The 15261-nt window shown below is 41.6% G+C and overlaps 1 protein-coding gene across 3 annotated transcripts in view; it reads left to right on the forward strand.

The window, feature by feature from the left end:
* tdrd12 (tudor domain containing 12) overlaps positions 1-15261 on the forward strand; it is a 33322-nt gene that overhangs the window by 12646 nt on the left and 5415 nt on the right. For all 3 annotated transcript variants that reach the window (XM_049574678.1, XM_049574679.1, XM_049574680.1), the window contains 19 exons: positions 95-280; positions 500-653; positions 1186-1313; positions 1496-1687; positions 3893-4021; positions 4378-4495; positions 4635-4774; positions 4880-5109; positions 5424-5505; positions 5893-6074; positions 6340-6547; positions 8627-8719; positions 8951-9111; positions 9220-9522; positions 9951-10018; positions 11098-11179; positions 11370-11483; positions 14488-14641; positions 15158-15218. In XM_049574678.1, coding sequence (XP_049430635.1) covers positions 95-280; positions 500-653; positions 1186-1313; positions 1496-1687; positions 3893-4021; positions 4378-4495; positions 4635-4774; positions 4880-5109; positions 5424-5505; positions 5893-6074; positions 6340-6547; positions 8627-8719; positions 8951-9111; positions 9220-9522; positions 9951-10018; positions 11098-11179; positions 11370-11483; positions 14488-14641; positions 15158-15218 — 2785 coding nt within the window. The remainder of the gene's footprint in view (positions 1-94; positions 281-499; positions 654-1185; positions 1314-1495; positions 1688-3892; positions 4022-4377; positions 4496-4634; positions 4775-4879; positions 5110-5423; positions 5506-5892; positions 6075-6339; positions 6548-8626; positions 8720-8950; positions 9112-9219; positions 9523-9950; positions 10019-11097; positions 11180-11369; positions 11484-14487; positions 14642-15157; positions 15219-15261) is intronic.

Here is a 15261-nt window from a genome sequence, read left to right on the forward strand (position 1 = left end):
AGAGACTGAGACTGTTACTTGTTTATTCACACCCAAACCAAGCGACATCTTTAAACTCCACCTGCGTTTCACACAGCAACTGGTCTGTCTCCAGGTGTTGCGGAGGAAGCAGTACAGCTCTTTGTCTCCAGCTGACTGTTGCAGCTGGCCAGCTGTGGCTCAAGGGTTCAACACCGTCATCGTCTCCCACAATGCTGACCAGCCGCTCAGCTACCTTGGCCCGCTCCTCACCCACATTCTTCTCAACACCATCTTCACCTCCCTCACCTCCAGCGCAGGGGTGAGTACATCAACACCAGGCAGAAGGACATTTATTAAAGTGGATCAAAATGACTTTTCTAGAGTGGAATCTTGTATTAAACATCACTACAATAAAATACACTATTATTCTCTTACGTTCTGCATCACACATCCCTTCATGCAGCACCACTGTTTGATTGTCAGTCATTTAGTTAGTGTAAGATCAGTTTTTTGATCTGTGCTGTCTATCGATGTCCAGCCTGTAGTGGTGCTGCTGTGTCCAGGCTGGGAGAAGGTTCAGGTTGTGTATGACCTGGTGGAGGAGATGGAGATCACCTCAGTCCTTCACCCTTTCATCGTGCTGCTGGGCATCGGCAAAAACGAAGCCAAGGATGTCAGGATCCCCAAAAACTGTGAGCAAAGCGCAGTCTTAGTCACCTCAGTCTGCTTGTGATCCGCTGAAGGTTATTACAGAAAATACCCCAAATGCATTTATGTGGTTATAGGTGAGATTATCCTTAAAAGAATACTTAACCTGCACAGTGATCATATGTATATCAGTAACTCACCGTGTGTTACATACACTTGTGTTTGAACTACGGCATACTTGTAGGTGGAAGTGTTTTTTTATATTAAGGTTTTAGCTAAAATGCATGTGTCTGGAAAGTACTAAGCCATTGATCAGATAAATGAGACTTTGATTTTACTGCACGAGATGTATTGTTGTGATAGAGTTTTGTTGTTGTTAAACGCAGTCCCCATTTTCTTCAACTCATGAAGACTATTCACTTTTTTCCGATTCTTCATCCACGGTGGAGGCGTGCATGAAAAGAAAGTTTCCTCAACGAATTCCAGACAACACTGATGATCATTTAGTAAGTGAAGTATCCACTTAACTAAAGTAGTGAAATAATTTCCTAAATATTATATGTGTTTTTTAACCAGGCCTGCTGTTAGTGACCACTCCCTTCAGTTTGGTCCGCCTGCTGTCCTGCCACTGCTTCCTGTTCCTGCGTCTCTACCACCTCGTGCTGGATGAGGCTGACCAGCTTTTTACTCTGGCTCCAGATCAGGTGACGCATCATTCACACTCAACATCTCCTGAGCTACAGTAACAGGCTGTTACATTTTCGTTTAGGAAATTATACTGTTATTTTCATGATTCTGTTGTGGTTGCATTGATGTGTTTTTCTTTTCCACACAAATCAAAACTTTCCTACACATTTCATTATTATTATGAATGTTCTTCTGTCAGATGGCGACCATCCTGCAGCATTTCCAGAAGGTGACGTCCAGCGAGGAGAAGGCATCCTGTCCTCAGCAGCTTGTAGCCGTGGCAAAAAGATGGACCAGTCACATGGAGGGGTTGTTAGCCAATCACATGCCATACCCCTGCATTTTCTTGACTGTCCCTGAGGAAGCTGCTCTCTATGGTGACGTTCAGCAGGTGAGTGTCAATAAAGAATCTATAGTTACAAATTTATGTTGTTACCATTGTTTAACTTTGGTTTTTAAATGCAAAATATTATTATATATTATTATTATTATTATTATTATTATTATTATTAATAAAACTGATAAAGCTAATCTGATAATCTCGTCTCGTCTCGTCTCGTCGTCCTCCGCTTACCCGGGTCCGGGTCGCGGGGGCAGCAGCCTCAGCAAAGAAGGCCAGACAGTCCTCTCCCCAGCCACCTCCGTCAGCTCTTCCGAGGGAACCCCGAGGCGTTCCCAGGCCAGCTGGGCGATGTAATCCCTCCAGCGTGTCCTGGGGCGGCCCCGAGGTCTCCTCCCGGTTGGACATGCCCGAAATACCTCCCAAGGGAGGCGTCCGGGAGGCATCCTTACCAGATGCCCGAACCACCTCAACTGGCTCCTCTCGATGTAGAGGAGCAGCGGCTCTACTCCGAGTCCCTCCCGGATGTCCAAGCTCCTCACCCTATCTCTAAGGCTGAGCCCAGCCACGCCGCGGAGGAAACTCATTTCGGCCGCTTGTACTCGCGATCTCATTCTTTCGGTCACTACCCAAAGCTCGTGACCATAGGTGAGGGTTGGAACGTAGATCGACCGGTAAATCGAGAACTTCGCTTTCTGGCTAAGCTCCATTTTCACCACAATGGACCGGTTAAGCGTCCACATCACTGTTGACGCCGCCCCAATCCGCCCTAATCTGATAATCTTGATCTTATTTTCTTTTTGAGTTGATTTTATAATAATCAAGATCCAAAGTCAAGCCTTGAAATCCAGAAATAATGTGGTTGATTAATATGTTGTCTTTATTTCAAGGTCAAAATAAGTCTGAATGACTCCAGACTATCTGATAACAGCAGAAAGTTTTACGTCTACATGTTCTAAACTGACTGTAGGAGTACGTACATATAAGATATGCAGTGAAGCTGCTGTCACAAGTTGTAGTGGAGACTGTTGTCCCCTTTCCCACTGCACAAAGAACCAACTAACACCTGTTAACATCTAGCTTTTGTATTTAATGAAAAGGGTTGCAAATTGGCATTCACTCTTGGGATAAATGACTCTACAGTGGTCACAGGTATTTATTGGCTCTCTGTTAGGGCGATGCAATAACGCACCACCACAAAATACTATTTGTCTCCATCCAAGCAGCACTCACACACTGATCCACATAAGACTGCACCAAGTTTGAGTGAGACTGAATAAGAAGGAGATGTGTAAAAAGAAGTGTCACTGCTTCCAAATGTTTTGTTCTAGTTCAGACAGACTTGACAAGTCAACCAGCCAGTGTTCCACAACTTTATTCTCCTCCAATCCACAGTGTGAACACCATTTTGCGGTGAAAAACTGTAACACAAAATATACACAATCACATTTACAATAATTACATGCGACACAAAGCCGCCATTAACCTACCATTGTCTCTCCCACATTAGCTAACCAAAACTCGCTAGCTCTGAATGTCAATCCCAAATATGAAATATATATTACAGATCAATAACATAAATACACAATAAAATATACATGGTCACACATACCGTTTCGCCTTCTGAACTGGAATTTGGAAGTAGTTAGCAGAACGTGAATTCGTCTTGATTCATTTTAAACCCTTTGGACATTTTGTAGCACTCCTGCTCTCATCTCCTTCCTCTCCCACTAACTTGACGCTTTTGATCACATGACCTCTACGCACCACACTCATTGCAATACTCAAACATAACAGCAGGGGGTGCAGTTAAACCAAATAAATGTAAATACATTTCTCAGCATTTTATATACCATACATAGCAATATTATCACAATCATGTATGCAAAAGGTAAGTTATTTATAAACAATCATGTTAAAATTATGAACTCAAAATCACAACAACTACAAGAAGTAATCACCTCCATGCTGCTCTCTACTGTTACTAACCTGTTTTCTGACCCATCCATGACGTTGAATGTGACACATCAGGATAAAAAGAACAGAAAGACATACTTGTCCACTGCAGAGCTGTGTGCACGGCTTTGGTTTACCGGCAGTGGGAGAGGAATCTATTGCCTATTTAACGGGTTTCCTGCATTTAAAAAAAAAACAGCATACATGTGCTAATTTTGCTGGAAAAGGGGTAAATACTGAGCTCAGTGTTCAAATGTCTGATGAGATTCTCAGTTTGAGGAAATATCTGTCTTCCTACAGATCATCCTCATGACTCTGGAGAGCAGTAAGGCCTCAGTACTGTTGGGTGCGTTGGATTTGAACCCTGATGTCGGCCAGAAGACTCTGATCGTAGCCAATTCTGTTCAGGAAGCTGAAGACGTGTTCAAGGTGAAACAACAACTTCAGTCATACTTAACATTCCTATACATTTAATGTCTCGTCCTACTGTGAAGTACAGAGTGTTTATAATAATGGAAAGTTGTGTGAGTTTGTGTTTGCCCCAAATTGGCCACCTAACAAATCGAGAAACACATTATACTTGCAACAGAATACACCGACAAGACAAGATAACTTTTGTTTTCAATGACAGGAGAGACGGTCTCTTATTAGCAAGGCAGAAAACTCTCCCATCATTTCTACCTTCCATCCACATGTATAATCTTCAGATGCAGTGCACTGATAGTGAAAACAGAACCCAAAGGGAAGTTTACCTTAAATTAACCAGTGTCTTTTCTGATCTTCAGGCTGTGAGCAACAAATCAGCTTTCTGCCTCAAAACCCACGAACAGTCAACATACCTGTTTGACTTCGTCATCCAGCAGTGGAGAAGAGACATCGGCCACGGCACTCACGTTATCCTGGGTAAACTGAACATGTATATGAGGAAACTGCTAACATGGAGGTGTAATCAACAGTGAAGACATTTAGAGTCTTTCACTGAAACTCCTTACTGAATATTAACAGTGCTGCTGTTTTTTTATGCTTGACTTCTGACCTCTAGTGACCACCAATGAGTGTCTAAAGTGTCTGGGAATCAGAGATGCGACTTGCGTTGTCCACTATGGCTTCCCCATTTCCCCCAAAGTGTTCGGCAGCCGACTCTTCTGCATGGCCGAGAACTTCAGAAACCTTTCTACACGAGTAAGAACAGACAGAGGAGATACATGCAGTAGCTGCATTAACATGATGACAGTTTCATCCACATTTGCAGCTAAAAGGTTGGATGAAACATGTTTCTTTTCCAAGGTTTCCGTGGACGAGGATCAGACAGGGAGTCGTCATCTCACCAGGTCGGTGCTGCTGATCTCTGAGAGGAATGCCTGTCATGTAGTCGGGGTTCTGCGTTACCTGGAGCGAACAAATGCTCCGCTGCCCCCTGAGCTGCTGTCCTTTGCTCAGGGCGTCCATGTGGCCCGGGAGGACCAGAAGACCAACAAGCCTTTCTGCAGCTACCTCAAGAGCTTTGGAGTCTGCAGGTTGGCTTTTCTTCAAATGATGAACTGCTGTGTGGTTTATTTTAATTAGTAAAGACTGGAATAAAATGTATTCAGCTGTATGGCCTGCTCAGTATTATCAGCACATATGACAGTGCATGAATCCATGAAGTCTTTAGTCAGAGTGCCAAACATGATCTGACTGCAGCTTCTAAGATGTGAGGATTTAAAGTTGTTGCAGTGCTTGGATTTTGAGGGCAAAAAAATAGTTTTCTGGTTCATTACAGATTTTGAGTCTTTTTAGAATAGAATAAAAATGAACACACAATGTGATTCTGTGTGGGTTTTTTTTCCAGAGACAGCAGTGTGTGTCCTGACCGTCACAGATTCATCTCCCAGCTGGATAAATCTGAGCTTCCTGCCTCGGGAGTCATAGAAGTGAGGACGTTCACATCTTTGTCTCTACTCTGTCGTGTCAACTTTTCATTTTAACTGGCCGTCAAACTCTTCTGCTTTACAGAGCTTTAGACTTTTTCAGTGGTTACACATAAACAAAATGTACAAACATTAGTTTACTGTAAATGTTGCTCATGGTGTTTCTATGTTTAAATCTCATTCTTTAAAGTCATAATCAGGGTCACTGTTCTATCATCTATCCTGATCAGAAGCAGAAGCTCACTGTATGTTTTCCCCCTTCAGTTTTTGGTCGTCATCGTTATTCATAATCACAAAAACTAAATACAAAACAGTTTCCATCAAGCAACCATTGTGTTCATCACCTGTTGCTACACCAAACTGTAACTGTGTTGTGTCCGATGCTTTCAGGTGGTGCCTCTCTATATTAAGACAGCATCAGTGTTCTACGGTCGTATCGTCAGGAAGGAGGATGGAGGTTTCCAGAGCATGGCGTCTGAGATGACTTCTTACTATGCTGACAAGAAACCTGGAGCCGAGGAGATGCTGGAGGGAGGCTTGTACGCTGTGCAGGAGGACGACGTCTTCCACAGGTCAGACATGAAATTTGAATACAGTGTAAGGGGTGATAATCACACTAGAGGAGATTTACAGTCACGGCTCTAAAAGACCAAATGTTGTTTTTTTTTATCAGTATGATCTGTAAGTGTAACAGAGCAGGCAAGTAACCAGTATATTAGTTAGTTAATCTTTGCTAAATGAGGTTCCTGGCTAGTTAGGAGTGTTTTTTTCTGGAAATTAGATTTTAATTAAATTTCTTCTAATGTATGAATTGTCACTGTGTGCTCTTTGTGGCAGGGTGAAGATCCTGTCAGTCCCAGACCGTGGTGACCGGCTGTTTTTCAGCGTCTTGGTTCGGTTCATTGATGTGGGAAAGGAGGAGGAGGTCAAATCCCATCAGATCCTGCAGCTCCCAGAGCAGTTTCACTCTCTGCCCGGCCAGGCCATCGAGATCATCGTCTGCCGGGTCAAACCTGTCGACGCAGAGATTGACTGGCACCCCAAGGTTTCCTGCTCACCTCCTCACTTTGCTCTAACAACACACTATTATTTATTCCTAGTTTAAAAATACAGATGTCAGGTATTGTTAAAGTGTACTTACAGTGGCCACATGACCCAGTAAATGTTCTACAGACATTGCAGCTCAAAAAATTTGATTTGATCATCTCTATCAGCCACAATCTGAGTTCATACAAACTACAGGTGTTCAATAGGAGTAATTGTGTGAACATTAAGAGCAAAGATGGCAACAGTTAACCATTCATCGCTTAACTGCTGAGAATATTTTGGAATATTACACACGTTGGTCTATAGACCGAATCAATGTCACTTACAGCAATAATCACTTCCAGTTAGGCAGGTGGCAGCTAATAACAGTTGCTAAGCTATGAAAAATTGGCAAACTTGTTTATTTCTGTTGTTGTTTTCAGCTGTAACTGATACATGGATAAACATGGTGGTCTGACGTATCTGATGTTTCCGCTGTGCTTCTTAATAATTTGTTGCTTTGATATAATCTCTGATAAACTAAATCCACTGGCACGGAAAAAACACACTAACAAATAGCAGCCCCAGTAAACTACAGGGTTCCTACGCAAGTATGGAAAAGTATGGAAATAAATTTGATCAATTTCCAGGTATTAAAAAGTATGGAAAATGAAAAATAAAGTATGGAAAAATCTTTATGTTTCCAGACAATTACCACTGTTCTAAAATACTATTTTCTAAAATAGAAAATTAGATATTTCCAAAATTAATTTAATCAATCCGTATCGTGTTTTATGCCGGGCCAAGCACAGTTTGTGTGAGAGCAAACGTCTCAGAAAACATACCGCCCCATTTACCTGATTGACAAGTGGTATGTCCAGTCCGCTGCCCCATGACCCTCGTCCAGCCCCCCAGGTATCAAGTTTCACTCCAACACTGCACCTTCGACAAGAAGACGAGTTTCACGTGGGTCACAATGGGTAGATTTTGTAGTTTTTGGATGGATGGCTTGACAATACCGTATGTAAATACTGGTTGGCCAAGGATTCCCAATGCACACAAAGAGCTAGATGCAAGCTTTGTGTGAAATCGTTTGACATCGCCAACATGGAGGAGAAGGCAATTCTGAGCCACATGAAAGGAAAAAACACTGACGTCTCGTTACTGCATCGCTTGCACCCAGAGTCCCAACCTTTTTGCCTCAGCCCAGACATTGAACTTACCTGAGTTTTTATTTGCATGCCATTATGGTACTTGGCTACAATCGCCTATTAAGAGTAATTAAATATGATGTGAAATATGATCCACTGATATATTTACTCAGATGTCGCATATTCTCTGGAGAAAAAAAAACAAAAAAAACGCAGAGAAGTCTGGAAATTAGGGTATGGAAAAGTATGGAATTTTGAAATTCGAAATGTGTAGGAACCTTGAAACTAGCAGACTTAAAGTTGAATTACTGTTCTTGTCAGTAGAGATTTTGGCTTTGATGTAACGACTTCAATTCCCTGTCAGGAAAGGCTTTCTGATGGCCAGGTAATGCAGTAAAAATACTTTAAATATACTTACACTTAAACTGATATTAGTTTTTTTGGTGGGCCTTTTCTAGGTGGGCAAAAACAAACTAATTGAGGCAGCATTTTCTCAGCACTTTGACGGGAGGATTTTCAACCTGGATGTTTTTGTAAATAAACATTGTGATTTGCTCTATTGGTTAATTTTGCTACTCTTCAGTTTAGTAGCAGCTCAAGCTCTATGATGTACAGCAATGAGCGAATAAGGTATTCATGCTACACTGGATAGCTAGCTGTCCCCGCTCTCTATTACACAGCACCCAAGTCGGGTGGGAGCTGGGTAGCAGCGCTGCTCATTGTGCAGTTACTGCTGATAACACTATTCTGACCCCTGGCCTCCCTCTGCACCATGTGATTAGTGGAGGTAAAATATTAAATATATGATGAAGAAATAAATACATCCCCTTCTGGGTTTCTCAGATTTATTTGGTAATAAGGTCATTGGAGGGGTCTTTCTTGTACTGATATAATGTAGTGTAACTGTGTAAAGCTCCTACATGTGATTGAACGTTTTTGACTTGCAGGTCACCAGAGCGATCAGCCAGAAGATCCGCGGTCTGCAGCATCGAGCCAGAGCAGTTTTAAGTCTGGGAAACACTGTTTTTGTTGATCCCATGGTAGGTTTTACCTGTCAGTCATCTCCTCCTTCAGTTAGTCAGTGGGTAACTGATCAACAGATAAAGCTCGATTAATAACTTGATTTCTTGGGTATGGTAGACTTTCCTTTTTTCTCTCCAAAAGTACATGAAAAGATTTGTCAGTAAATGTCAGCCTCTGTGATAAGTCTGATGTTGGAATGGAGTGTTTTGGGTGCAGCTGGCAGTAAACTTGGCGTTTTTGTTTTCAAGGTCCGTATGACTCAGGTGCCAGGTACCAAAACTGTGATCAATGAATACAGCGTGCAGTCAGAGATCATAAACTCTGGGATGGGAGTCAGCAACCCGGAGCATCTGGACCTGCTGAATGTGCTCTGCCAGGAGAGCAGCAAGCAGACGAGTCACAGTTCTGGGTAAGGAAACACTTGATTGACTGAGCTGTCCCAGTAGAGGACTAAGTGGCGGGCACATGTCAGACGATGAATCTGATGATGAATGAAGCGGCGTTCTGTTGTTTGTAGGTCAGAGGATGGTCCAGCGTCTCTGGAGGTCAGGATCAAAGCCGAGGAGGAAGTTCTGGCTAAAACCTTCAGAGCAGCCGAGGTCAGTCAGCTCGATGACCTTCCTCACCTCGAGCCATGTGAGCCACTTAGTCCAGCATCTTCAGTGATCCAGTCCCTGGTCCCAGCACCACCAACACCAGCAGCAGTTGAACTCCACCTGGTTCCTGTGTGTGATCAGAACGGTCTGTTGGATAGCCAGGCAGCTTTTGGACAGGGAAACACCCACACTGCTGATCTGAAGTCAGCTGAGCAGATGATGAGGTTGGTGTCTTCATAGTAATCATATTAGTTTGTCTTTGTTCAGACTTCACATATTTAGGATTAGACAAAAATGACATCACAAACACGTTCCAACAAACATTTAATCTGCACCTGTTTTTGGAGAGCAGATAACTAACTCACAGTGCCACAACACATTTCATCCCGTTTCTTTTTTTTATTTCTATCCCATTTATTGATTCGTCCCGTCTTTTGTAACATTTTTTTTAACTGGTTACACATGTTTGTCAATGCACTGCACACCACCCAGGTCAGGTGGGAGCAGGTGGGGCAGCTCATTCAGCGATTAATTCAAACAGTCACAAACGTTAAAAACATCAGGAGGTAGAACAGTAAGTCCCTCAGAGGATTTAAGGTCTCTAGCTCCAGTCTTTTGGTCTGAACAGAAGCTTTATGATTCTGATTCACAGGATCGTAGATGGAGGAGAACTGTGCCCCATGACCAGTCAGCCTGCTCCTCTGAACCCCTGTGAAAATGGTAAAAATAAATAAAAGTTAAAACTTCATGTGAGTTTAAACTGAGAAGCAGATGATTAAATGTACTGTCACAGGCTCATTTCATGTCCAGTCAGATTTTTTGTTGACATTTTAGATTTTGTTCCAGCTTTATGTGTACGCTACTTAACACAAAAAGAATCTGGAAAACTTTTGTGCAGAATTTTAAGGATTGCTTTTTTTCTGCCTCTGGGTACTTTGTCATACTTCTTTAGGGTTCAGTATCTTCTGAAATATAATTCCTAAAAATATAACTCTTGTTAAATTTAAACATGAAGACAACATAGAAGGAACTTGTTACTTCATGCACAAAGTGTCCACATATAGACCACTTTTCACACAAACTTTCATGGTCCTAGGAATTAGTACACATCACCATTGTGGCATCTCAAAACAGCAAAGAGTTGCAACTTTGGCTTGTTTTACTTTCCATATCTTGGATTCTGAAGATATCAAATTCCCTGAAAATTGACACAACATTAATCAAACACGTTATTTTTAGCAGTAAATATAAAAACATTAATACCTTGGAGGACTGCCCAAGACCCCAAAACTACCCATCTTACATTTTTTGTTCCATTTTCAAGGGCCATTAATGAAAAATATGACCCCTGATTGCCTTTCAATCATTTGGATCTGTTGCACATTGTTTCCTTTGTGCTCCTACCAAATTTAATGGCTAAAGATATAAATAATGGCTTCCTGTCTAAGATGTTTTTTGTTTTTGTTTTTTTCCTGGAAAGGTTCCTAGGGGCAAACAATAGAGCAATTTCTTTTTTGGTGTCAAATGGCATATACATAAAGTTTGAACAAAATCTAAAACAAAAACTAATGGCTTGACATCTAATGACCCAGTTAATACCAAAGACTGCACAAAAACAGGTAAGTCCTGATGCTGACAAAATAAAACTTATTATTAAATTTAGTAAATAACATCCATTGTAAGAATAAGACTTTGTAGCTGCTTTCACATTTAGAAAAGTTAAATGCAAAAACAGAATTTGTCTCCTGAACCTAAAACAAACACTGTGGTTAATAATCGTGATCTGTCTCTGTGTCCAGGTGTGTCTGCAGGTGACGATCAAAGCAACAGCCTGGAGGTCATCAGCACTAATGAGACGGACTGTGATGACTCCATAAAAAGGTACAAGATGGCCTATATGGAAATTAAAAGAAAATTCTGTCCTACTACAACTTCTGTACATACATATAGTTAATTTTTCTATACTGTTCATAAAAATTAAAAAGTTAGTCTTACCTTTAAAATCTGTAGATTTTTTTAGTAGATGATCCAGACTGTACAAGTGTCTCTCAACAACATGTTTGTGTTTCAGTTTCCACCCTCCGCTCCGTTGGTACCAGATGTGCGACTCTGTGACTGTAACGGTGAAGCTGATGAACCCGGAGAGGCAGCGCTGTGACTTCTATCCTGACAGAGTCGTCTACAGGTCTGTCAGGAGCAGACCGCCAATGATCGCTCACTTACTTCACATCACATCCAACATTCAGTGGAACTTTTTATCCAGAGCACTTTACACCGGTGGGAGTGGGTACATGTTTAGCATGGCCAGCGTTTGTGTGAATTAAACACACACGTTTTCACGTGTGTTGCCAATGGGTAGAGTTGTTTACATCAAATATAGTTTAAGTTTACGGTTTATTAATAAGGTATGAATGTTTGTAGGAAACATCATCAAGGACCGTGACTTTTCTTTGTTGGAACATTAAAGTTATTCTGCTGTTTCTGAATAATAGAGCTGTTCCTCAGCTGATCAAATAACCACATGGCATCATGTGTCACAAAGTGAGCACAGACAGATGAAGTTAGAGATGCCTCTGAGTTCATTTGTTGTTCTGCTGCAGTGACTCCACAGATAGTAAGAGTAACATCAGACTTTCTGTGATCACTTCTGAACTGTTTTTTGGCATTAGCTTCTCAGTTACTTTAGCCTGTAATAAAATGTTTTAAAATCAATGTTTACTGTCACATGATTTTTATACAACAGTTGGTTGTCATCATGCCGTCTACCTCACATGCGTTATTCTTTGTATTTTTGTGACACGGATCGATGACATTAGCTAACACGTTGATGCCAGTGAAACTTGTCGTGTCGTCTATATTAAGCAGTTTCACTTTGACAAATACATTTTCATGTAGTATATTATTGCCTGTGAACAAACTAGAGAGTACGGTTGGGCCATTGTGAAAACTTTTAAACTGGTTTGATGTTAAAACAAACTTTGGACCAGACTGATGTACCGAATTTTACCACTAGGTGTCGTACTTTATTCAGCAGACGCTTCTGAGAGCAACACGCTATGGTTGTGTTGAGTGTGCATACAGTTGAAATATGCTACTATGTCATAACAATGTGCCTTGAACTTTGACCCTTTGACCCTTGCTCTTATATGTGTTGCAGTCCATAGCAAAAAATTTAAAGTAAAAAGAAAAAATATTAAAGTTAGAACACAGCAGATGTTAATGTTATCACCTAACATTACCTTTGAGATGCAACAAGACGCCATTCGCCGAGCTCGCCAGAGACAGAGGTCAACCTGGAGAGCTCTGCTGTTGTTAGCTTAACTGATTGATTGACTGATTATAGTCATTGCAGCTTCTATCAGTTGTCATCAAGCTTTCATCTGTCTGTGGCTCTGTCAATGTGACACATCTTACACTGTGCAGAAGACTGTGCATGAGAATAGCCAGAGAAGCATCCTAACCTGCGTACTGCAGAATGTAGCCGGATGCAGTAAAACATCCTGGTATTTTTGCCATACTCTGTTTTGGGATGTGCTAAATCTTTTTCTTGCATACTAAATAGTATCACAGTACAGGTGTTGTGACACCGCGTGAGACTGAGAGCCTGTGAATGAGAGTGAAGTAGCTGGTAATGCATCTCTGAATACAAAATAAGAGGAAGAAGCACAGAGTGAGGAGGCGGTGTTGTCCTGCAGTGTTACATGTTGCTTCGTCTGTGTTTTTTGGCTCACCTCTTTCATTGGCTTCAAATCCAAAATGGCAAAACCAGAAATCGAGAGACGTAAACCTAGTCGTGGGATGGTTGTGCAGGAAATTCATACGTAGTGTCCAGGTCGTTACTATTTGACCTTGATGTTTTCATTAATTTAAAATAAACTTGTAAACTGCTTAAAACAAATCAGAGACACCGACACATTAATTCAACAGAGTTTCATTTCAGGTCTGAACTTCTGAATTTTGGATTTTTAAAGCTCCATAAAAATAATATTTTAAGAAAATACACATTTGGTCTCCTGTATTATCAAGCATGCTTAAAGCTCCGTTTATATTTACACAGGTAGCAGGTCCTTGTCCACCAGTAAAACCTCCTAAATAATGAACACTGAAAAAAATTCTAACCGGGAGCAGTTTCGGCTGGTTGCAATCTCAATCTGAAATCCTTACTGCTAGATGCCACTAAATCCTCCTAAATCTAACTCACTGTCTCTTTTATGGTATTTTAGTGTTTCTCATAATCTGGTGTAGGAGGTGTATACTAATTTTGCATCTAATGAAAGACAAATAATATGGACACTAGCCTCCCACTGGGAGGATGAGCCCGCCTCTGTCCTTCACCAGCAGCACTACTGGCGTCGCATCTAGGTGCGAACATGTGTTGCCTCACACCAAAAAACGACTTCATCACGATCATCATCTTCCATTTCATCTCTGTCCGGTTCGTAGGTTAATTTTGGAGGTTAGGGAAGGATGTTGGCAAGAAGTCCTTGACATCAGAGAGCAGGCCGCCTTCAGGGCTGCTCTCCAAGTTGAGGTAGAAGCTACTGTTGATCTGAAATTTAGCAGGGGGGCCGCAACAAGTCACTCTTTAGCTTTCTGATTTTACAGGAAACATAAATATGTGTAATTATACAGCACTCTGCTTGCTGCTTCATGGGAACTTTAACCTTCATTTTCGTGCTGAAAAGACAATGATGGTCAGCAAAGTTGTTGATTGACTTAAAATTGGATTTTGAACTGTTGGTAGCAACACAAGATATTTGAGGACATCACCTCGGGTTTAGGAAAGCACTGTTATCTTTAATAATCATTAGTTGTAGCCCCACTTCATTTGTTCTTGAGTGCACCTACACTGAGGTGGTGGTTGGGAGAATCTCCTCACAGGTAGCAAAAACCCAAAAGAAAAATAGCGTAGCACACTCGTGTGTACGATGGCCTCAGACCCGTCACTCTTCAATAGACTCAAATGACTGAGGACTTGAGGTAGGTCATCCTGAGGAGAGGTGAGGACAGACGCCTGAGGGTGTGGTGCAGTCTGAGTGTGGTGTCTTCTACAGCCTGTCTTTTCATAGAAGGGAAAGTTTAGATACCTCGGTGTGCAGCATAGTGAAGTTATAACAGTGGTGTTCCCTCAGTGTGGGATCAGGTTGACGCTCTCTGTCTCCCTCTCTCTTTCTGTTGATTGTGTTTAGTGGCAGAGCCAACGGTCGCACCTACAGAGCCGACCTGCAGCTTCATGGCAACATCGCTGCTGACCGCTGCTGCTGGGAAATGAAGTCCAACGAGCCAGTGCTCAAGCTGGTCAAACAACAGCAGGGCCACTGGGAAAGACTCCTGAGGAACAAGGTACTGGAATTGATGCTTAAAGCTTAATGTTTAAACAGTGTTTCCCCCTGGATTTTTTCCAGCAACAGTGCTGGAGTGTGCAAGTTTTATTTCCATCGCTGGAAGATACTTGGTGATCTCCTGACACAAGAAGAACTCTACACACATATTTGTACACAGACACAGCTGTAGATGTTGATTTAGGTTTAATAAAATGCTTCCTATTTGTGACTTTCCAGTTTCAGTCAACACAATTCAGTCAGTACTATGACTCTTACATTGATTGTAAAACAATTGAAGACTCTTAATAAGTATAACACAGATGAAAGGTACCTACATAAAAACTGTACCCAAATAGGTTTTTGAGTAGTCACGCCAAAACTAAAAATTGTTAACTCCCCCCAGTGTCCCTGAATCCACCCTGTGTTTCCAGTCGCAGAGACAGAACAACTCAAATCCTGGAGAAATGCAGATGAGAAAGAGCTGATATACATAAAGATGCCACATTGAAGCTAACAAGGTTATGTCTTTCCACAGAATATTTTCGTGAGCTATGACATGGAGCACTTGGAGGAAGATGAGGGTAGAACCCCAAATGGTAAAACCACGCTGAAAACCTGACTGAAATTTGACTGTAATTT

Source organism: Epinephelus fuscoguttatus, linkage group LG4 (genome assembly GCF_011397635.1).
Source record: "Epinephelus fuscoguttatus linkage group LG4, E.fuscoguttatus.final_Chr_v1".
NCBI classification, from domain to species: domain Eukaryota; kingdom Metazoa; phylum Chordata; class Actinopteri; order Perciformes; family Serranidae; genus Epinephelus; species Epinephelus fuscoguttatus.